This window comes from Corvus hawaiiensis, chromosome 6 (assembly GCF_020740725.1).
Source record: "Corvus hawaiiensis isolate bCorHaw1 chromosome 6, bCorHaw1.pri.cur, whole genome shotgun sequence".
Lineage (NCBI taxonomy): Eukaryota > Metazoa > Chordata > Aves > Passeriformes > Corvidae > Corvus > Corvus hawaiiensis.
Genome location: NC_063218.1, coordinates 41267896 through 41291790, shown reverse-complemented (window position 1 = coordinate 41291790; position 23895 = coordinate 41267896). Strand labels below are relative to the sequence as shown.

The 23895-nt window shown below is 43.7% G+C and overlaps 1 protein-coding gene across 2 annotated transcripts; it reads right to left on the bottom strand.

Moving 5' to 3' along the window:
• On the bottom strand, positions 1–20464 carry SYT13 (synaptotagmin 13). Of its 2 annotated transcripts, none has more exons than XM_048307416.1 (6): positions 19932–20464; positions 14630–14852; positions 12580–12720; positions 10740–11053; positions 6696–6825; positions 1–5912 (listed from the first exon to the last, which is right to left on the bottom strand). In XM_048307416.1, exons 1-6 carry the CDS (start codon positions 20112–20114, stop codon positions 5608–5610), a joined length of 1296 nt encoding a protein of 431 aa, XP_048163373.1. In that variant the 5' UTR covers positions 20115–20464; the 3' UTR covers positions 1–5607. The 2 variants fall into 2 exon arrangements, with proteins under 2 accessions (XP_048163373.1, XP_048163374.1); XM_048307417.1 differs by having other exon boundaries at positions 12580–12714.
• Between the last annotated feature and the right edge of the window lie 3431 nt (positions 20465–23895).

Sequence of the window (23895 nt, the reverse complement as noted above, 5' to 3'; positions counted from 1 at the left end):
TTACAGCTTGGAATTATTTACTTGCAGTGTTTTACAGGTTGTGCTGTAATATTAGACACAATGGCTGAGCATCATGCTCTGGTTTTGTGCTTTGGATAGTGAGAACAATATAGTCTTGACAATTTCTGTCTCTGTACAATAAACACACGGGGACACTAAAGGACCAAGTAAGCAGAAAAGCCCCCTCATGCTGGAGGCCACAAATCACTGTTTCACTTTGCTACTATTCTTGTGCCTATTGAAAACAGAAGAAATAATATGAAGTGTCAAGTGTTACTATTTACTCATCATGCTTATCTTTCAACAAATGAACCGAATACATTTTAATACCTAGGTAAATTCTGAAACACATAAAAATGCTGTCAGAGCTCTGTCCTTCAATTCAATCAGACATCAAAATGACCTTCAAAAGAGTGCAAGAAGCATGGTCCAAGCCACTTTAGCTTCCAGCTCTTATTAAATGTCATTGTAGTCAATTCATCTCAGATACCAGGAAAATTTGGGCAAACCTTGGGCTGTATTTTTAGAGCCCAAACTACAACCTACTTCATTTTGGGGGGAAAAAAAAAAAAGAGTGGTTTTGAATGCTACTGCCAGATAATACTGATGACAGATGCTAGCAAAATGCAAGGTACAGCTGTTCAAGGTATTGAAAGCCCATCAGTACCTGGGAGAATAGTTAAGCCTGAAAATTTTCCCAGTCCTGTTGAAGGGAATTTTCCATTACTTTCTGATGCATTACCTCTTCTCATGTATTACCTTACCTCTTTGCAAAGGAAACATGTTTCTTATCACCATGCAAGGATATTTGGGACAACAACTGAGGAGAAAACTGCACTGAAAAAATGTTACCCTTACAGGGCACCAGCTGTAACCACTCCCCTTACGACCGGGGAAGGGTGCTGAGGGTAGTAATGAGCCTGAAACATCCCATATATTTTAGTGACTATTGATGATTTGTGCTTATTAATCCTTCTACTCTAGGACAAATTGCTTATAATCAAACCAGATAATTTTTGGGGAGGAAGATCTAGCTCTGAGGGCAGGTTGAGGCAAAACAACATATGGCTACAGCCTATATTTTAACAGAGGAACTCCTTGATATAGTCACAGGTCATTTCCTCCCGCCTCTCAGTCCCCTCCTCTGAGCAGAGGCCACATCAGGAGACCACCTTTCCCAGGCAAAGCTGGGTACAACACGGGAACTGCATTTCTCAAGCTATTTTACAGCAATCAGGTTGTTTGGGTTTTGTCACTGGATGAGGGACTGTGAATCCCTGTCCTTAAACTCACAACTCTGGCCTTTATTGAAAAGGATCATTCATTCTGACCAGGTAGACTGCCCCACACCGTCTTTTTTTTTTTTTTTCCCTCTTTCCTTCCTCCCTACAGTATCTTAGCTTCCAGCTTCTTCATGTTAATGGTTATAACAGGCAAAATAATCAGTCCAGCCACTGACTAGCCCCTGGGGACTCTTGTGGCTGCTTTTGGTCACACATATAGCTTAGGAACATTAATTGCCATAACTGGATTTTTTTTTGCTTCTTCTCTTATGATGCAATTTATAAGCAGAATCCTTTAATTTAATACAAAGAGGTGCTTGCTGATGCTCCTGCGTTTTCAGCCTCAGGAGCTGAAAACCGTGGGTCTGTCTGGCTCCATCCTTATTGCATTTCAGTGGTACTTTGACAGCTCGAGTTGCTGAAGCTGGTTGATACAATAGCATTTCCAAATACTTCGGATTTATCTTCATAACGTTGTCACCTGCCACAACCATTCCCAGCCATCTGTCTGCTGGGACGGATTAGCACCTCGGCCCTTGGGGTGCTGAGGCTCAGGAACACACAGGTATTGCTGCACAGGCTGTTCGCAGGGACGAGGACCCTGGGCAGACGCTGGAATGCGATGACACACAGCTCCTGTTAGCAGAGTTCAAAAGGCCGGGCTGGGCGTCCCTGCCCCTCGGGTACCACACGTACACAGCATTCCTTGTCCCCTTTACGTGCCCGCTGTCAGCCCCGGCCAGCGACTGCCGCCTCCCAGGGACACCTAGCAGCCTTTGTTCAAGCTGTGCTGATGGCGAGGAGCATTCTTTCCAGGCTAGAATGCCAGACAGCAAGAATAATCCAGCCGGGAAAGATGTATGCATTTTCATTCTTTCTCCCTTTCCCTTTAAATCCCACTGCAACAAAGGAGGCAACAATGCCATCCATTAACACTGATGGCACCACTTTGCTCCTAAGACAGATTTGTGGTTAAGTAGTGTGTATACACATATTTTTCTGCTGTAAAAGAGGACATTGTTTTGCCATAGCTAAGTCAGATTCTGAGGATCTATGCTTTTAAATGCCATAGGGCGGATATCTATTACAGGGTGTGCCAGAATCACCAGGGCACAGGCAGATAATGCTGTTTACAATCAGTCATCAAGATGTTATAAAAGGCTCAGTGAAACAAGCAGGATGCAAAACTAGAGGAGTTGGCAGCAAGGCAAATATTTGGCCCTTCAGGCTTTCCAGTGCCAGCCAAATAGCATCATACCGTGAAGTTATCCTTCTTATCATTATCCCCCAAAAAATCACAGTGCTGCCTGAAACCTATATGTGGACTAGGCCAACATTCCAATAAATTCTGCACTTATATGGAAATAATTATTCCAAACCTATAGGTATATGTACAGGCGAATCTGGATCACAGTAAGCACTAAAAATTCACTATCAACTAGACCACTGTGTCCAGTTTACTCACAGTATCCTACAGCTTTTGGTTAGTAAACAAAACCCCATAGAGCAAAACAAGAAACCAATTTTCTTTTTTGCCCTCTAGCCAATAGATCAATATCAGAGACTAAAATATTGGGTGTAAGATTCATGGGCATAGTTAGCTTTTCTGTCTCTCTGTTTGCTCAAAGCTGATTTTATTGCTCTCTTCAAAATAATCCTGTAACTCCTGTCTACACCACCTACAAAGGAAATAGTAGTGTAAAGATAACAGTTTTCAGTGTGCATCAACCTTGTCAATATCTTCACAGAATCGTATCATTGCTGAGGATAGAAAGGGCCTCTGGAGATCATAATTGTCCACACTCACCCCTGCTCAAAGTGGGATAATCTAGAGCAGGTTGTTCACACCGTATCACATCAAATTTTCACTGTCTCCAAGCATGGGGACCCCCAACATCCTCTCCTGCCAACTTGTTCCAGTGTTTGATTATCCTCACAGTAAAAAAATGGGGTTTTTTCTTGGTATTTTTCATGTGTTCAAATGGAATTTCCTACATTGCAACTTGTGCCCTTGACTCTTGTCCTGTCATTGGACACCAGTGAAAAGATTCTGTCTCCATCTTCTTTTGTCCTCTCCCAGGTCAGGTGTCGGTTCACATTGATATAAACAGTTCCAGCTCTCTCAACCTCTCTTCTTACAGAAGATGCTCCAGTCCCTTCAACCTTTTCATGGCCATTTGCTGCACTCTTTCCACAAACTCCGTATCTTTTTTTTCACTGAGGAGCCCAGCAGCAGACACAGCACTCCAGAAGTGCCCTCACCAGTGCTGAGTTGAAAGGAAGAATCACCCCCCTTTGACCTGCTGGCTTTGCTTAACGCAGCACAAGGCACTGTTGTCCATCTCTGCTGCAAGACCACGCTGCTGGCTCATGTTCAACTTGGTGTCCACCAGGACACCCAGGTCCTTTTCTGGAAAGCTCCTTTACAGATGGTTGGCCCTCACCCCTGGACTGCTGCAAGGGATTGTTCTTCCTCAGGTGCAGGAATTTCCACTTCTCATTGTTGAATTTCAGGAGGTTGCTGTTAGCTCTCTTCTCCAGCCTCTCAGCATCTGTCTGAATGTCAGCACAACTGCCTTGTGTATCAATCACTACTCCCAGTTTTGCATCATCTACAAACCTGCCGAGGCCATGCTCTGCCCCACTATCTAGGTCATTTATGAAGGTGTTAAGTGGTGTCAGTCTCATGACTAGCCCCAGTCACCACTAGTTACTGGCTTCCAGCTGGACTTCATTTCCCTGTTCATAACCCATTGTGCCTGGTGCTTCAGCCAGTTTTCAGACACTGGTTCTGGTGTTTTCCCTTTGCTGACAGGATGGCAGCCTTCCCTTGACAAGCTGCTTGGCTTATTTGACTTCACCATCAAAGTGGGATGGATACTAGATAAAGCTTAGCTTAATATTTTGATTTAAACCAGAGGCAATCTGACCCTGCAAATACGAAGTCCTCTGAGATTTTCAGGGCTACAGATTATATGGTTCTGTTTTCAGATTTTTGGATGCCTTGTCCCCATGGAAGTCCCTTAAAGTTGTGTCTACTACTTGAAAAAATGTAGTAGGACAAGCAATGTGCTTATTGGGGTGATGACATCATCACTGCCAACGCCAGACTTTCAGTCCATCTAGACACACAAAAAAAAAAGGACAGTCAAAAGTAACATTTAAGCCACATCAAATCTTGAAAGTGCACAGGAAAAACAAGCCCTGGAGAGTCTGTCTGGTTGGTGAATTCCTTCTGTCTGGAAGTGATGAAATACACGGCAGTTAATAAGAGTTGCCTTTGAGTAATGCTGGTATGAGTATTTGAGTGCAACAGTTAACTGTCAAACCAAAACCATCTAACAGTTGCTAAGGTATGGAATGATCCCACTTGTTTTGCCTAATTTTAGATGTTGCCTGGAATATAATTAGCATACTTGAAACTTGGGAAAAACCCAAACAGAAAAGATGGCAGTAAACAGAAAGATTTGGTCCAAGTTTTTGGAGGTAACATCAACAATAACTTTTTGTCCATATTTAGGGTCTTCCTGGATGACACCATAGAAAGATAGAAGATACATTTAGATTCTGCTAAAGGGTCCTGAAACATTCGTGTTTTCAGCAGTTTTCATTAATCTTAAATACAAGGTATCAAACTCTCCAGGAAACAAAAGTAAAGGAAGGTATTTGACTTCTTGCTCGGCAGTGTTTGCTTCAAAGGCTGCACAGGATGAGGGTATTGACTGTCTCGCCCTTTCTTCTTCCTCTGCTCCCTCCCTTAGTTCTGTATCTTTTTCTGGGTATCCATTTACTGCATTTTGGCTTCCCTCTCTCTTTCATACTGATTCTTTGTGCCTGCCATGACAGCACTGTGATCTTCATTGCTCAGTCTTGTAGAGTATTATGAAAAGCAGGAATTGGTAAAACAGTTGTGTGTTTGTGGTTATGGAGCCAGCACTCATCAAGGGACTTGGGTGACAGTGCTAGATGCCAATGAAGGGCTTACATTTCCATGATAACTTTGCTCTTCTGCACTCCCCTCTGCTCCTCTGCAGAAATAGGGACCTCTCAGAAGTGTGGGCAGGCAAATAAAATTAATTCAAACAATCCAGGCTGCCAACCCCTTGTTTGAGACGACCACTTGATTAGGTGAGAGATTGTCCTTTAAATACGTTTTCCAGACAGTTCCCTGGGCTTGAATGGGTGGGAAAATCAGAGAAGGGTGGTGTAGTAAGAGTGCTGTGCTGAGCAACTTTGTGGAGGTGAAGGTGGAAGGTGAAATCCAGCTTATTCCCCCGGCCTCTGAGGCCTGGTGGGAATCTTGTTGTCAGTAACCATGGTGAGCCTACATGTGGAGCTGGTGCCACATGGCTATCTGTTTCCTGGGGTTCCTCAGCATTTCTTCCCAGTGGTTCCTCTCTGTGCCTGTGACATGTAAGCCCAGATTGCACTTGCCGAGCACATGGCTCTGGCCAGCTCCATCCTGGCTCAGCATTTCCAGCTCCACGCTGGAGGCACGCAGGAGCTCATGAGGCACCTCGAACATGATCATCTCGTTCCACACAGGGTTGATCTTGTGTTTTGCACGTTTGGTCTGCTTCTTCTTCAGCTTCAGTGACTGATGCCTCAGTGTCACCTTGACAGAAACATCTGTATAGGGAGTGGAGAGAGACACCATATTAATGAGTATGCAACACAGAATAGACTAGAATAGACTAGAATATGCTGAGTTGGAAGGGACCAATCAGTATAATTGAGTCCAGCTCTTGGCCCTGCACAGGACACCCCAAAAATCACACCACGTGCCCAACAGCATTGTCCAAACACTTCTTGAACTCTGTCAGGCTGGTGATCCCTTCCCTGGGGAGCCTGTTCCAGTGCCCAGCCACCCTCTGGGTGAAAAACATTTTCCTAATATCCAACCTAAACCTCCCCTGGCTCAGCTTCATGCTGTTTCCTTGAGTCTTGTCCCTGGTCACGAGAGAGAGAAGAGATCAGTGCCTGCCCCTCCACTTCCCCTTGTGAGGATGCTGAAGACCACCATGAGCTTTCCCCTCAGTCTCTTCTCCAGGCTGAACAGAGCACGTGACCTCAGCCACTCCTCATATGGCTTTTCCTCCAGACCCTTCACCATCCTTATGGCCCTCCTTTAGACATTCTCTAATACCTTATTTTTTTTATATTGTGATGCCTGAATCTGCACGCAAAAATGCAAGAGAATTTACACTGGTGACATCAAACTGAGAGAGAGAACATAAGATATATTGATTACGGCGGTATTTGGTTTTCACTTTTTAGAAATGATTCAAATCTCTTTGGCTTTCTAATCCAGACATCTATTTTTTTCCTGCCAAAAATCACCCTTCCCACTTTCTTTCTAGATTTACATAACAGCAGAAACAACAGTCTCTGTTTCCTTGCTATCATACTCACCACTGCCAAGTAGATCTTTCAGCTGCTTGGAATGGAGGTTTTTGGCCTTAATAATCACCACCAGCAGGCGATTAGCTGCTGGCAGGTAGCTGATAGAGAGCAGAACCTCCCCATGGCCTGTGGATGGCTCCTGGAAATGGAGACACCGAAAGGGTTAATTTTTTATATAATCTTGGCCAGAACAGTAGGAAAACAACAGTAGAAGACTGATGGGTGGAAGGTCATGGACCAACCAAGTTGTCTCTGTCTTTGTACAGGAGATCTTTCCAGTTACACTGGATGAGAATAAACCTGGCAAAGATGCCTGAGAGGCTCCTCTACTCATAAGGCTCCGATAATGTGAGTTACTGAATCCTTATGCCACTGGAAAATAACTGCTTCATGATGTCAACTTTTAGTGGAATATTTAGTCAGAAGAAGATTTGGGACTGACATACAATGCAAAAAGTCAGATATTCCTATTTTGAGAGACCACCTAGCTGCCCTGTATTTATGTCCACTTTACTTCTTTTCATAATTCACTTTTGGTTTCAGGTGCTCCGTTTCCCAGAAGGCTCTGACTGGACTCAGCCTCCAGCCTGCACTGCCCAGCAGGAGTGTAGGGCTCCCTGGGAAAGCAGAGGTGATGCTTGGGGCTGAGTCTGACCTGGAGCTGGAGCTACACCTTCTCTGACACCCTATTTGGTATGAGAAAAAAACCCAGCCAAGCTGAAATTCTCCAGGAGCTGGACACAGTACATTACTCTTCCTTCCCACCTGCCTTCCATCAGGATGTGAGCAGCTCTCCCTGCTGTCCCTGTGGGAGACTTCCTTTCCCTTTCCCTTTCCCTTTCCCTTTCCCTTTCCCTTTCCCTTTCCCTTTCCCTTTCCCCTTACTTCCACTTGCCCTGGACAAGCAACCCTTGTTGGTGAAGCCTAGGGACACAGTCACACCACCACTGCTCTCCCTTGGGAAGGTAATGCTGTTTCCTTTTTGGGAGCCAGCAGGGAAGGAGAGAAATCCCACACCGTTGTGTGCAGAGCTGACAGCCCATGGCAAGGGACGAAAGGGGAGCAGTTATTCTCTCAGTGAGTGGGAGCTTGTGACAGAAATCTGGTTTAGTGTGAGGTTAATGACCCAGAAGAGTCCCAAAAAGCCAATGTCAATTCAACAAATTCATTCTGGGCTCCTTAGCATGTTCTACATCCTCGAGGACAGACAGCCCTTCTCCAGGCCATTTCTGTGCTCTGCAGTGTCGTTACTAAGTGAGCCATAAATATTTCAAACTCAGTTTTCAACCAGTTATTCGAAACAGGCAAGGACAAGCCCCTGTATGCTCCCCTTGAGCTGACTGACTCTCCAGAAAACATGGCTGTCATCACTGTCTGGTTCAAATGACTAATTTGTCCTGCACAAATCAGGTAGGAAGCCATTAGCAAGGAAGCCTGAAATTCAATCCTAAGTCAGCCCGAGTGAATCTTTTTTTGTGCACTCAGGTAGCAATGAAGGGCTCATATGCATTTCACTTACATGAATCCTGTCTTAAATTTAAGTGGACCTTTAAAAAGCCCACACATAAAAAGAGGCAGTTTCAAATGCCTGTATGCCCACTACAAAAGAACTGTACACCGAGGGACAAGCCCAAACACCACCCCAATGCAAACCCAGAGTTTAGGCATGTCATAAGCTGTGTTTGTTTATTTATCCCCACTACATCTCAGCAGGTCCCATTCTATAGCTCGTGGCTAGAATTTGGTTCCTGTAGCTCCAGGCACAGACAGATGCAGTGGAGATTGGGAGGGGTTGGGGCTCTGTAGATGTGCACACACGCACACACACACACATTGTACTCAGATCACATCTTGTGCTTATGACTTTCTAGCTCCTGATGTGCTGATCAAATTTTTGGCCAGCCTGTATCCACATGAAAACAAAACCTACAATGGTTGGTCTCTGCTGGAATTCTGCGTGAACAGACCAAACCAGAGGTACTTTTCCTTCCCACTTCGGGGCTTTGTTTTCTTTGTTTCCTTTTACCTATTAAATCCATAACCTACATTTTGTGCTGCAATCCTGCAAATCCAGACAACCATCAGAGCTTCAGTATTTCTTTCTATTCGATATGGATAAAAAGCAACAAGGGGTCACCAATGAATTACGTGCAGGGCACCACGAAATCACAAAAGGGAAGTTGCTATGCAAGGACACACTATCATCAACCCACTATCATCACTGTCATTAGCAAAGCAGTGGGAGGGAAGGAAGACAAGATAAGGATATCAGTCTACAGTATCTACTCTTTGCATTGCTCACAGGACTCAATGAATTCCTGAATGCTAATTGCACTACCTGGTTAGCTGTAAGCTCTGCTCTGAGCTCCTTCCCTTGTGTGTGGGAGAATTACTGGGAAGGTAAGAACGAAATTTCTGCCTTTCCTGGCATTTCAAGGAAATGTCACACTTTTGACAAAGCTCAGTAACTTTGTTCCTGGATGAATGCTGTCAAAAATAGCTCCTCTTTTTTGATCAGCTCTTCCTCACTCCCTCCCTCTCTGGTTCTCAATGAATGATTCAGGATCTGTATACATAAGCTATCTGTGCAATGGTTGGCTCTCTCAGGTCCCAGATGACGCAAATTCAGCTTTCACTGCACATCCTCAGCTCAAACTGGGGCACTGTTCAGCAGTACTGCTGGTGTTAACCTTGTGCTGTCAGCCTGGAGAAGAAATGAATGCTGTCCTGTTTCTGTGTGTGGTTGTGAAGCTGGACCAAGGCAGAATTCCCAGTATATCCGGATTCCATCAGGTGCACTGGAGTAACAACTTATCATTGCTGTGAACAGGCTGTTTCTTGGGTATTGCTAAAAAACCAGATGCTTCAGGATGGAGGGAGAGGGCTACAGCTACAGCTATTAGAGGGCTACAGCTATTAGACAAATATTCAGTCTCATGTGTGAAGTTTACTAAACTCATTCAGACCACGCATTTGTGTCTGCTGCCTCTGTCCCTGACAGATTTTTTTTAGTGTGGACAGTCCAATTAGTATTCAAGTGGTTATCAGATAAATCAGCACCACTGGAAATCAGAAGTGCTAACTCGGTACTCTGTGTCTATGGCCAGCTCGGTGGAGAGCCCTCACCCCTGATGGTGACAGGCAATAATTTATTTCATCGTGCTTAGTGATGGTGCTGGTGTTGTTTTGCATTGCTCAGCCATACCACAGCAGACTACAAGAGGTACCACTTGTGATGAACAAGCAGCAGCAGAAGCAGCATCCTGCTGCCATGTTAAGTGAATTGCTGCTGCTAGAAGAATAATCTAGTTCATGGCAGGGAAAAGGCTCCTGAGGAAACATGCAAGAAATCAGTGCACATGAAGCATCCCCTGTACCCACTTCAAGAACTGTTGGAACCCTTCCCTCCATTTTCCCTGTCTGTGAAGCTGGCAAGATGTGGATAAGGGAGGAAAGAAAGGTTTTGATGTTTAAGGAAACCAACACTATGCAATGAATGATATTTTGACGTCTCCCAGAACAAATAGCAGTGGATTGATTCCAGTAAGAATAAGTGTCCTTCAGCGCAGTATTTCATTCCTAACAATGTATTCCACTCCTAGCTTAAGGCTCCTTGGGGTGCCACTGTATGCCCTACCCACACCCAGCTTTGCAGAGTCCCTCCCTTGGGCTCTGTAGGCACTCTCTGATATTTCAGCTCTTGCCACTCTGGTCCTGTGTTGCTAATTCTTAGAAGCTCACACACCTTTTTCTAGACACAGCATTTGAATTACAGATGCCAGTGTCAGATTGTCATATAATTGGGGAGGAGTTGAGGGAGTTGTGACACATTAACTATTGGGAGCAATAGATGGAAGGGCTTCTGATATGATGAGCTACAGACCAGCACAGAGCTGTGCTGAGTGATCTGTGCAGTCACACATCACCCCTCTAAACCTGCTCCAAACAAATAAAGCCACCCACCCACATGCAGCCATCTAGAAAAAGGGTTTCTCTTGTCCAAACTCTTAATCATTAGGGTTTCTGAACTACTGACACAGACTGAGTCCATACCTTCTCTGGGCTCTTTAGCCTTTCCCACTGGGCCTTCCCAAAGGATTCCTCCACTTCAGCAAGGTTCAGTTTGAGTTCCCCTACAATGCTGTGCCTGGAGAACTTGTCGCAGTTTCTCAGGGTGAGAGTCAGTGTCCCTCCTGGCATCTCCTCCTCTGTTAATGGGAATCGCAGTGCTTCCTCCCAAAGGGTGTGAAGTACCTTCTTCTTCAGCTCTGTCTGGGCCTCAGCAATACCAGACTTGCTCACCAGTGTGCCCAGTATGTAGCAATGGCAGCCAGCATCTTGGTCCCCACTCATTCTGCCATGCAGAGCTGGAAAAGATGGGTGGTAAGGACGTCTCACAAAAGACAACCCTGAAATATCTGTGGCTACATTGCTGGTTTTATGAGAGCCATAAAATAAAACAGCTGCGTAGACATTGACCCCTGTTCCTGCCTGCATTGGGGCAGATTAAGCTGTGAGGCCACGCTGTGGTGTTTTCCTCAGGCTGCACAATGTCCCTGTCCTTCTGCTACTGCAGAAGGATGCTGCCAGTGTTTGGGAGAGCAACAGGTGAGTTCAAGGAAACACATTCTGTTGAAAGATGCAGAACAGCTCTGAAATAAGGCAGCGTGAAACAGGGATTGGCAGTTCTCATTTACTTTTACCTTTGCACACAAAAAAGGCTTCTTACAATGGCTTTAAAAGCAGGAAGGTCAGTCACAGACATCAGAGATGGATATAGCTTCCCTTGGCACACACCCATCCTGCAGGCCAGCGTGGGATGTCTAAGGGTTATTGTATTCTGCTAGTCCAACCTCTGGTAAATGAATCTATCAGAAGCCATCCCAAAGCCCAAAAGACTTGTGTCAAGAGACATTCATCCCTAATTTTAAGTCCCTTTTATGTTGAAAAACCTAGAGTGAGAATGGCATTTCACACTCCTCTTCAGTTTCAGTAACAGAATTGCACTGCCTTCTCCACAGCAAGAGGAACACACCCTCCTCCAAGGGGTCATTGAATATCATGGCTTTGAGGGCAAGACTCTCATCCTCACTGCAGCCAGTCCAAGGACAGCTGCTCCTGAACTGCCAGGACCCATGGGTCACAGGGCTCTCCTGGCTTCTCAGGGGAGCAGAGCCAGGTCCTGTGCACTGGGGTGCCAGGGTGGCAGCCAGCTGGCGTGGGTGTTCATCCTGGAGGGGAACTGTGGGCTGGCTGCTGGCAGGAGGCCCACAGCAGTGGCTGCCGTTCAGCACCCTTTCAGTGCTCGCCTCAGAGGGTGTGATTTGATTAGGTTTCCACAGAGACCTAGACTGTGCATGAATTATTCAGTCAGCTTATTTTACTCTCCCAGAGGAACTGATGATGCTCCAGCCCTGAGTGGAGACGCTGTTACAGTTGTCAGAGTGTGACACGGAGCCTGGCTGCCTGGCCAGGCACTGCCAGAGGGCCTTTCCTCAAAATAAGTCTGGTATCTCCAGCTCAGGCTTTGACTTTACTTGAGGAAAAGGCAGTATGGAGTGGATTAGGTTGAAGAATGAAAGGTATAGAGAGGAAGGAGATAGTAACCTTGTTCCTTCTGCCCTCAAAGGAAAAAATGCAAAAAAGAGGTTGCTTTGGCTGGGACTGAAGGAGCCCATCCTGGTTCCTGACAAAGCTGTGCAAACAATTGTTCCCAAGCTACACCCTCTTCAAGCAGTGACATTGACAGGTATTCCTGTTCTGCAAGCCCAGAACCAGTGAAACATCCAGTGGTCCTGGGGGCACCTGTTGGTCTTAAGATAGGAGGGGAACTTTGTCTAAGCGTAATCAGCAGGTGTCTTGCCCCATTCAGGCCGGGAGATGTGCGCCTCACCTTCCAGAAGGGCCACGCGCAGCTCGGCCTGCTGTTGGTCGTACACCAGGGAGTAGTGCAGCTCGGGGGCCTGGTTACAGCTGGCTGCCCGCTCGGGCTTCAGGTGCTCTGTGACACACACGTCCTTTACCACACCTGGAACTGAAACAGCCCCTTTAGCAAGCAGCTCTTCCCCTTCCCAAGAGAACAAATCCACCTTCTCTTGCCTTTACTTTTCTAAATGTCTCACTATTCCTGCACTTTGTATGCAAGGCTATAATTTACTTTCCTTCTTCCTCCGTCATCATACAGCCTTTTTGCTCTGTTTACTTGCACTTTCAGCTCTTTCTACAGCATTTGGACAAGACTTCTGCTCTCCACCACCTTGTGCTCTATGATAGTTGACACACTTGCCCTTTTACCTTATGACTAGGACAAGGTGTCTACACGACACTCATTACTTGCTATGTTGTTTTATATTCTTTTAACTGGCATTATTCAATTAAACCTCGTGTTCTCTGCAATGAGAATATGAGTCTGCTTTTGAGCTGCTGTGCAACTCTGCATTAGGTCAGACCTCTCTAAACATTTTGGGTTTTCTTTTTAAATTTTAACAATGAAGTCTTTGTCATGCAAAAGACATCTATTTCCATAGCACCTGACCAGGTTGAAGGCAATGAACTTTGGAATCCATAAGGCAGTTTCTCCGTGTGTGATTTTGGGGTTGAGTACGTATTTCATACTGATATAAAGCAAGTTGCAAGACTAAAAGAGAAGCCAGAGATTTTTGTCATCCAAAGTTGTTATCTGCAAGGTCAGTTCTGATTCACACAGAAAACAATAGTGGGACCAGCATATTTCCTCATAAAAATCTCAGCGACAGTTCAGACCAGTTCATTGTGGCATCAAAAGGAGAACACAACAATTCTTGCTTAATTTTAGCAGCACTCGAGCTATAAAATCAGGCACAGCAGGAAGGAAACTTGCTTGTGCCATTAGCAGTGCAGAGAGGCTCTTACACCAACGCTTATATAAAGCTTTAGCCTAAATGCAGCCATCATCTTTCATCTTTTCCACCCTATAATCTTTTCCCTGACACCTAAGGATGTGGCTCAGACAGTCTCTTCCTCCAATGCATCTGCTTCCCATGGTACTTTCTTTTCCATACTCACCAGTCTCAGGATGGAGGGGTGAATGTAGCAATTGAACTTCTAGAAGGGCAAAAATATTATGTCTAACAATTAAAAAGAACTAAAAAGAGTACTCAATAAAAATAATGGCAGATGGCATTTTCTCTCTGGCAAATCTTCAGGAAGGTTTTATTAAAGTGGTAACCATCAGAGTAAATTACTCTGTTAAAAGGCAGCTGTGAAGTTAAAAATCAGTATGGAAGAAACCCAGACCTGCTGCCAGATGCATGTAATTAAGATTGCATTTTCTCTCAGGCTCCAGAAATCTTGTGTTTCAGGATTTGGAGTGGTAACCTTTGGGCTGGCTGGGAAACAGAAATTCTGTTTGGCAGAAACCTTTGAGGTGTCAGCCTCTGGTTTCACTGCACATTACAATAAGCCAAGAACATCTCACCAAACCAGTGGAAAAAATGGAGCAGAGAAAATTAGAAGCTTTGACCCCCACTGTCCCTGACAAGGACAGTTGCTGGACAGCTAGCATTTGACCTGGAGGAGATACTCTGCCTAATTTTGGCCAGATATTTCACACATATTCTGGCTACTGCTCTCAGCAAAACCACTAAATGTGCTTTTCTACAAAATGTCTGCTACCAGGGAGCCAGATTCTTCAACACAAAAGATGTTTAGGTTAAAAAAATTGCAACAAGGTACAACTGCAGCTTTGTTATCAGAATATCCTGATGAGCTCCACAGCTACCTTCTATCAAACAAATGAATTGAAAACAGAAATCAGAGTGCTCATGGTAAGAAAGTGAAAAGCATCCTATGCCTTCACTTTCACACTTATTTCTTGGACAACAATCACAGTATGCTCAGAAGTATTACAGATTTACAATTGTTAGTCTGAAGCAATTGTTAGTCTGAAGACCAAAAGCTCCTACCGTTTTGAGGGAGAACAAACAGCTCTTCATTGACTTGTATCTTCATCCTATTCTCATCCAAAGCAGTATGTTTTCCGGTAGCTGGTTCTTCTGTGGTCTTCAGAGAGTACTGTGTGTAGTTAACAATTTCAGGTGAAGTTACTTCTGGTTTGGGGCCATAAATGTTGGGAAACTTCAGAAGTGCTCGAGGCTGGACTGGCTCTGCGGTTTTCTTGACGTTGAACTGAAAATTAAAACCTTGTTTATTACTTTGCACTAATTACACTAATTCCTCCAATTCTCTTAATGTTAAATGAGCTGAGATAGTAAAAAAGCAGTGCCTCTGGTGAGTCCTACGATCATTTTTTCTTGGCTTGTAGAAACCCCTGCCTGTGTGTTTGGAGACTTTCTTGCCAAAGATGATACCTTCTACTTGGTGTGTGTCTTTTCAGATTTATTCTTCTACAGATGTTTGATTGCAATAAGAAAAAGATATGTTCTTATGATTTGATTTTTCCTCTGTTCTGGTACCAGTTAATCTTTTCATAAGTTAATCCTTTCATCTTAGCAAAGAAATTAACCATGAAGTTAATTTTGCTATGATTGAGATATGGCAATTTTTACCTTAATGTTTGAAGTCAAATCCAAGAGCAAGAGGCTACCGCCATCTCACAGATTCCAGAATATTTTATGTGAGTACGCAGAAAGCATGAGGAATGCAAAGATATAAATCATATTGTCACCTGGAGCAAGTATGACCATGGTGCAATAAGACTAAGGAGAACTGGTTGAACAAATGAGCCCTGGACTGGCAAACCAAGAGTAGTTGATTCAGTGGTCATCTCAGCCTCTTGGTTCTGTGGACCAGAGCTCCATCTGACCCTCAGACACACATCTGCCCCTTATTACACCGGGACTGAAATTTGGATTTGTGTCTGATTTTGTTCTTAACACTTCAATTCCTCACTGAATCATGAACATGGGATGAGCAGAAGAGCCTGCAAGATGATGCAGTGCTCAGGCAGTCCAAGCAAAGATTGGCAAAAAAAGCATTGCCTTTTTTGCATCCCAAAACAAAGAAAAATATTTTAGTGGAATAGAACATTCCTTATGTCCCAAGAAAGAATCCTGTCTGCTTATAACTGAAATAATTCCTGATTCATTTATGTTTGGATTCATTAATGTGGGAGAACAAAAGCTGATTACCAAATGACCCCAACCCTTGCAACAAGTTTATTATTGTTTCCAAAACATGAGAGGAAAAAAAAAGTAAAATAGCTGTTTTGGTTGATTATTGTGCAGTGGGATTATCTCCAGCCTACTGCCTGCCAACCTATTTTGTGTCAAGGTTGAGGGTGAGACAGAAAAGGTTCATAACTTTAATTAAAGTTTTTCATTAGTCTTATTGTTTCCTATTAATAATGAATGTAGATGATGCCCTGAAACATTTGTCTGTGTTGGGATTTCCTGGTGCCAGCTTGTATGTCCAGAGGAAGCATAACAATCTCTCAAGAAACAGCTGAAGAAAGAGAGCAGTCTTGGATGTTAGCTTAGTCATATTCTGCTTATGGAGATCCAGGTTACATGCACTTGGCAGTGGTTGGGAACTAATTAGGTCAGTGACTGTCTTCTCAAGGCAGCCAGCGCACCGGTGTTTAGGAAGTCTACTTTGCAACATAGCATTTTGTCTTGTCTAATTTTAAGGGCTTTGAAAGAGAAGTGGGCTGAGACAGAAAGACGTCACTGTGTGCCATCCTCACCTAGCATTCAGCTGAGTTTAGATGTTATGTAAGTTACACAGTGTGGGGCTGTAAGTGAGTTCCCTCTTTCAGAGATATGAGCCTCATCAGTCCTAAAATACCTAGGAAATGTGAAGTTACTGATCCAAACCTTAAATGCAGTTTTCCATTCTTCTAAAATTAAAGCAAACGAACCAAGCAGAATATGTGAGGAGTCACTGGACAACAGCTAGGAAAGGCAGGTTGCTTTTGTAGTGCAGAGGCATTACATCCAGCACACACACAGTGCCTGACGTGGGGGTCAGCCTCTGCTGTTCTCTCTCCTGGAGCTGCTGTGTCAGGCTGCTGTCCTACCACTCACTGGTCATCACACTGGAGCCTCCTGCCTGCATTGCTCTGTGCTGCCAGCACACGAAGCACTCCAAGATCCTCTGGGATGAAAAACACCACACAAATTTGAGGTATTCTTAGTACAATCTTTTCTTCCTCTTGCTAAAAGCCAGGTATTTAGTCAGGAAATCCATCAGCACACAGCATCTAAGAACTCCATTGGGTCTAAATATTCCTCTTGTCTGTCTGCTCTGCAGAGTTAGAGATGAGAGACATATGCAAGCACAGTGGGACTAGCCCACCCCCTCTTCCAACTGCATCTGCCTCTGTTTATTATTTTGCTGCCAGCTCTTTTCCCAAGTGCTGTCTGCTAATCCAGTTACATAGCAGTGCCCTATGGAAGTTCCCTTTGCAACTCAGCAGTTGTGTCTTAAATAAAGACAAGAGCAGAAGGGTTCATATAGTTCTGCAAAAATGCATGAAAGCAAATAAACCAAAAGGAGCAAGGAGGCTGCAACTGACCCTTCTGTGTGCCTGCCCAGTGTCACTCAAAGCACCAGATTGTTGCCCTTGCTGGATGTGCTCAGGAATCTTCATTCTACAGGCTTGGCTAAGACTCTACAAATTTATAGCAGTTTCTCATTGTTCTGTCCATGTGTGTTTGTGTTTGAACTCTTCCTCCTCACGTATGCAGGGCATGTCCATGGGGAGCCTCTGTCTATAGCAAATACAAGCATCATTCTCATGGGAGACATGCCAAGTGAATAAAATGCAGACTTGCTACATCTTCCTTTTATCATCTGTGTTTATCAGAATCAGTGGCCCTGACAGGCTTCAGTAATTAAGTATGTCAAACGCTGACTAGGACATACTGTGCACTAATGTAGTCAGAAAAAAAGTCCCAACAGAACAATTTACAAACATAGAGATAATAAAATTTCACAAGCTCAGAACTCAAATTGAGATTCATTTCTTGAAGGTATAGAGGCTGATTCTGAATCAGTGACAGCATAGAATTCATGTCCCTGGCAAGAAAATTATTTTAATTGGAAAGAATTGCTAAACATATGGAATATGCAAACCAAGAACATTTTGCACTTTCTGTGACAGAATGTTCACTCAGCTGCTATAATATGGCCAGATTTCTTAAAAAAAAAAACCATAAAGCCAGTAACATTGGAAATAATACTTCAAATTAAAAAGTCTACAATGCAGAAAGAACGAAATCACTCAGGTAATAGTGATACATTTAGGGCAGGTTGAATAATTTGATCCCCTGTTGGGATATAATACTGAATCAAGTCATGGCAAAACTTGATGAGTGTAGAAATATAGTGAGGACTATAACTGAGTAGCTGCTGGGTACTGGAGGCTTAACTGAACAATATGGAGACTTAGTGCTTATTTCAGTACTGCAAACAGGATAACAGCCCCGTGGACAAGATCCAGGATGGACTAACACTTTCCCAAGATGTTTCCCAAAAGGCTCTATAAAAGAAAAAGAAAGCCCAGTCCAAGGATGGAGTTAAAATGAAGATTTGAGTCGTTTCTGAGCTTGGAGGTTACAATATCAAACTCATGGAAACAGCCTGATGGTAAAGTTATCTGTGGGTTGTGTTGCTGCAGACAGCAGCTAGAAAAATTGCTATGCAAAGTGATGTGGCTGTCAAAGTTACATATTTTTCATTCACATTAACAGTAAACTTGGGAAAATCTCTCCATCATTGTACATTCTTATATACAGGTGTTAGCAAATCCCCTGTATGGGGTAGAAAAGACAAGAAAGGAGCCTGAAAGGGACATGACTGGGCTATCAAACAGAATAGCAGGTGAAATTCATCCTAGGAAAGTGCAAATAGGTACTAGTAGTTTTTCACCATGCTTATGGAGGGAGGCTCAGAATTAGCAGCAATCTCTTGAGAAGTCCTAAACTCTGTGCAGGTGTTAATCCATGGTCAGTGAAGCCATCCTCCCACACCTCTCCTCCCGCCTCCAGCAACCACAAGATCTGCTAATGCCATTCTATGTTTGTGTACCAGTTCTTACAATACTGTTTGTAGATTTGGTCATTTTTCCTCAGAATAAACTGCAACAGGAACATGAAGATGCCGAGGTTCTTTTCTACTAAGAGCCTAAGAGTGGAAGCCAGAGAACGACTGAATATTTCATTACAAACATTACAGAGAAGTTCAATTAGGACTCCTGCTACACTCTTTAAGAATACAAAAAAATAGTCAGCTCAAAAAATTAAAAGGCAAACAAAGACTCTTATACAATGGATCACAGGCCTTTGGAATTGGCTACTATGGCATAACACTTGGTTGAATGGCTAGGTGAAAGTGGAAAGGACACAGGCACATCCCAATATCAGGAGCAACAACCAACAGGTAATACTTTCAGAGACTGACCGGTGCTATAGCTCATGCTAAAGACCATATTCGACCAAGGAAATCACCAAACATTTTGCTTTGAAAAAGAGATTCCCATTAATAAGTATATTAGAAACATTCTATAATTCCCCTAGCTCTCTCTTGCACTGAGCTCAGGAGTAAATCAGGCTATTTGGATTCTAACAAGAATGAAAAAGCACACAGGGATGCCTGACACTATCCATACTCCACAATCCTGTTACAGTAAGTGAAAAAGAAATTCACTGGGTGATGAGATTGTCCAGTCATCACAGTCTAGATTCTCACTTGCTTTTTATTATGATTCCAATGCCTTGTTTTAACTTCACACATAATTAATCCCCTCAGAGGGGCAGAGGGAGGAGGAGGAGGGAAGGTTTTCACAGGAAACCAGCTGTTGACAGGGAACTATCCTGCAGGAACTATGAGATATTGTGGATAGAATTAAATAGCTGCTATACAAGATCTCAGCAGGAGCCATCTCTTCTTCACAATGCTGCGTGCCACCTGGTACCATCCAGTCTTCTCTTCTTAGGAAATTATTTCTCTTTTGAGCTATCTTAACAACTAAGCAGCATTTCCAGTCCTCATCTCCTGTTTCTGCCATTAGCAGCTTTCTCTTTGGCTCTGTGGCAGCTGTCTCCTGCTCCGGTAATTCTGTGGTACCCAGCTCATCTCTGTTTTTCCCTCACTCCTCCTCCCACTGGCATGTTGTTATATCCTGAACACAGAAAGCAGATAAACAGGCAGCATAAATCACATGCTGAGTAGCCTAACAGGGAAGTTGCATCCCCACCCTCTGCATTTAAAGAAAAATCACAGAGTAAATTAGAGACTGTGTCTTACTTGCTGGACTGGCTGAAGCACACTGGGCTTAGTATTTTCCATCTCCTCCTCTTGGTCCTTTTCGGAGAGTCCTTTCCCAGGTTGCTTGCATTTGCAGAAGCAGGTGAGACCGCAGAGGGCAAGGATGCTAGTTGCAGTCCCTAAGGTAGCCCCCAGGGCTATAACTGGAGCAGACAAAACCATTGTCCTGCGCTGCACAGGAACAGAAAGCACAGAGACCCTGTGACTCTTTCTACTCCCTGGGAGAGCAGCTCTCCCACATCCACTCCGATTTCTAGCCTGGCTTCATTCTCCTTGGAAGTCTGAAAGCAATTCTCTTGTGCAGCAAAGGGACCAATCTAGACACACAGATAAATCATCCCACCTTTGCTAGGCAACAAGCTACCTTTCTATCCTGATGATGGAGTTGCTGCTCCAGGTCAGGGAGAGGAAATAGTAACTGTGGTGCCTGCAATCATACAGCTGCAAACAGGCAGTTTTCATTGAAGCCTGTTCTCCAGCTCCACTGGGAAAAGTCTGATGTGTGATAGAGAGGAAAGACGTCAGCAGAAGGGGCTGGCCTTGCTAGCTAACTCGCAGAAAGTGCATCCAAATGTTTGATCATCTCTCCAGCAATATTTCTCGGGGCTGGCTTGCTGATATGCTCAAGAGGTTGAATTTTTTTGTCTTAAGGCAAAGATAGTGACTGCCAAAAGCTGTTGGCCTGAGAAGCCCTGTTATGACAGCACTGCACGGTAGCTCTGTAGTCACAGTAAAGCCTCTGTATAAGTCAGGCAAAACTTTCTCATTCTTCAGAGGCTGCAGAACAAACACAGGCAAGATTTAAGCCCTGTCCCATGCCTCACCACCTGCCCCTCAAAGCACAGGGTCTGAACCTTTTGGAGCTGCTTTCTGTAGGATAATGCAGAGCAGCATCTCTATTTAAAAAAAGAGCAGAAAATCCTACCAAACAAGACACACTTGGGCATATGCTGCTTCCTCTGGAGAGAATGAGAAAGCAAACAACATATGCTAGATATTAGTCATAGTGCTTACCACACTGGTGTTAGGCAGTGGGCTGCTGAGCACAGGAGAAGAACCTGCATGAATAGACTTGAAGAGCTGGATGTCCGTCCCAGTTTTCTGTTGAGGTGATGGTGTGATTATCTTTCTCTGACTCATTCATTTTTGCCTTAGTTCTCAGAATGCCCAGCTTGGGGAAGAGGATAATAAATGCCATCATTTGATGTGTTTCTAATGGCGTGTACAGCCCTGTTCTGGGTACTTCACAAGGAGAATCTAGTGGGCAGAAGGTGATTGTAATTCTGGTCACTATATCTCTGGGCCAGAGTGAAACTAGTAAGCAAAATGCAAAATATTCCAAAAAATAACAAGTTCTACTGATTATACTGGGAGTTTGTCATTCTGTTTTGGAATATAGTTGATGCCCATGGATCAGAAAAACAAATTAACTATGTACAGAGAAATTTTTAGAAATTCAGGGGTTTTGATCTTTCCGTAGCTCAGGTTTTGCATAGATTTTTCTTGACTTTTTTTTTTCTTTGAGGTTTCACATCTTACTCATGACAACTCATTCAGCCTTTGTTCCTTGGTGACATGTTCACCTCTCTGGTACAAAACTTCCCTCACACATCTGAGTCTCACTTTAATTGTTAGATTCCTCTGTAGCACTGCAGCATCCTAATGGCTGCAGTGCACATTCCCCTTCTCCTCACCCTACCAGGCTTGTCAGACGTCTCACTCCTCACTTCCAAGCCTCCTGACCCTCCATCAAGAATCAAGTCCCAATGGACTCCTTAAGCAGAGACAGTTCCCTAAGAAAGCGCTGAGCCCGTGGAAACTGGTCTTTCAGCTCAGCCCATAAAAGGAAAACCTTGAGCTTTGTCTTCTATCTTTACAAGAACAAAAGGTGGGCACACCAGGCTGGATGACTGGCACACCTCTCCCTGTGTGCAGCAGTGGGATGAACATCACACAAAGGAGATTGAGAAATCTGACTAAATGATCCCTTTGCTTTTTGCTTTCTGTGGCTCAGGAGATTCCAAAGCCTTGAGCAGCATCCTTGTGCTTGCCTCTTCCGATCTGAATTTTCTCTGCCGCAGGTAGACTGTTCCAAACATTTGCTGACTCAGCTACTTAATTCAGCCCACAGATGAACAGGTAACATTGTAATCATGGTGCCATGAGGCCTCATCTTGAGTTTGAAGAGTGAACCATCTTGTTATGGACTCCTACCACCACTCAAGAGAAGCAGAAGTGAGGAGAGTGGGAAAGATGACAAAAAAGATGGACACATTCTTTAGATGCCTTCGATTTCCTCCACAGGATGGTTCCTTCCTAGAAGTGCTAATGAAATCTAACACAACTAGGTCAGAGACCCCTGAGATGTGGAAACCACATGAAAAGGAAGAAGGTCCTGTTAAGGGCAGAACACAGTGAGAGAGATTTGGAGTGGAGAAGGCATTCAGCCCATTCATGAGATGCAATCTTGACGTGTTTCCTACAAGCTGTTTTCAGAATTATACAACGACTGCTTACAGCATGCCATGGAAGGAAGGTCACACCAAAGTATCTCCACAAGACAATAGTTTCATAGCATACTCTCTGAGATATTTTCTGCCTGCTTATATATGAAGATTAAGTTTTCCTTGCCAGAAATCATATTTGCTGTGAAATGTAATAGGTACAGAATCATTGTCAGATATCATATTTTAATAATAACAGCCAGGCAGCAGCCTTTTGCTGCTATTGCTAGGAAAACAAAGAAGCTCTCCCCAGACACTGAATATTATCAGTAAGTGAGCTTCTACAAGTGACAGGCCAAAGATTTCAGATTTTTGTGTGTACTGATGCATGTACAGATACATAATTTCACTGTAGCTTTGGCATGTACTGCCACTGCATCTATCTATCATGGTTGCTTATTTTTAGCACATTCTGCTCCAAAAAATAATCGGGCCATAACTGTGTTTCAAAGTCATCTTTACACTTGCTTGTTTCAACACGCAATAATTAAATAGCTTATTTTTCTTTAAAGCAGTAGTGGGATAAAATGGGGTCAAGCTAATGACCTTTCTCACTGGCCAGTTACACTGATACTGTCCAGAATCACATAGCTCTTTTATCTGTCACATCTGCCATTAGAAAGAGACTTGCCAAGGCAGAAAGATGAAAGCCTGTTTTTGCAATCCAGACTTCAGGGGCAGGTTCAGGCCTGACAACATATTTTACTGGTATCCTATCCACATATTTTCTCTGTATTCTGATAGAAGACATGTATAATAATGGCAAAAGCATATACATGCTTTTCAGCTTCTGGTATTTCAGACAGGAATACTCTGTGATGACAAAATATAAGGTACCAGTTAGCTTATTGATTCTTTGTTCCTGCTCTGAGTTCTTCTGCTGATATTTTGGGCCTTTCTGTTCATTGGCTCTATAAAAGAGGCTTACTCTGAATGAAGACTAGGTAGTATAGATCCCATGGAGAATTACAAGAGCTTTTGCATTGCCTAGCTGTAGTTCATGCTTTAACAGAAAAAAAAAAAGCCCTTTAATATAATTGCCAGCCACTTGAATAAGCAGGTGGGATTTTCAACTTTTATTTTGACAATTGAAGACACAAATTAAAGTTCCAGAATCCAGAAGGAAAAGCTGACATACATCTGAATGAAAGATGTTTGCACACTACTTTCCCTGACTCAGCCTACTCCACTCCATCAGGGGCTGGTATCAGAAATACTCTGTTTCTCACTGAGGCATTTCACCAGGCAGAAGTGTGAGTTAACAGATGGAAATGGGAAAGAAAGTTGTTGGGGCTTTTCTTTTTTTTCTCAGGGAAATCCTTGTGACAGTCAGATTTAGCCTGAAGGTGTAAGCTTCTGTTTTCACTTGTATTGATTTGTTATGTGATTCTGTGCCACAGAAATGGGACAGAATGAACAGAATGCTGGTCCAAAATAAC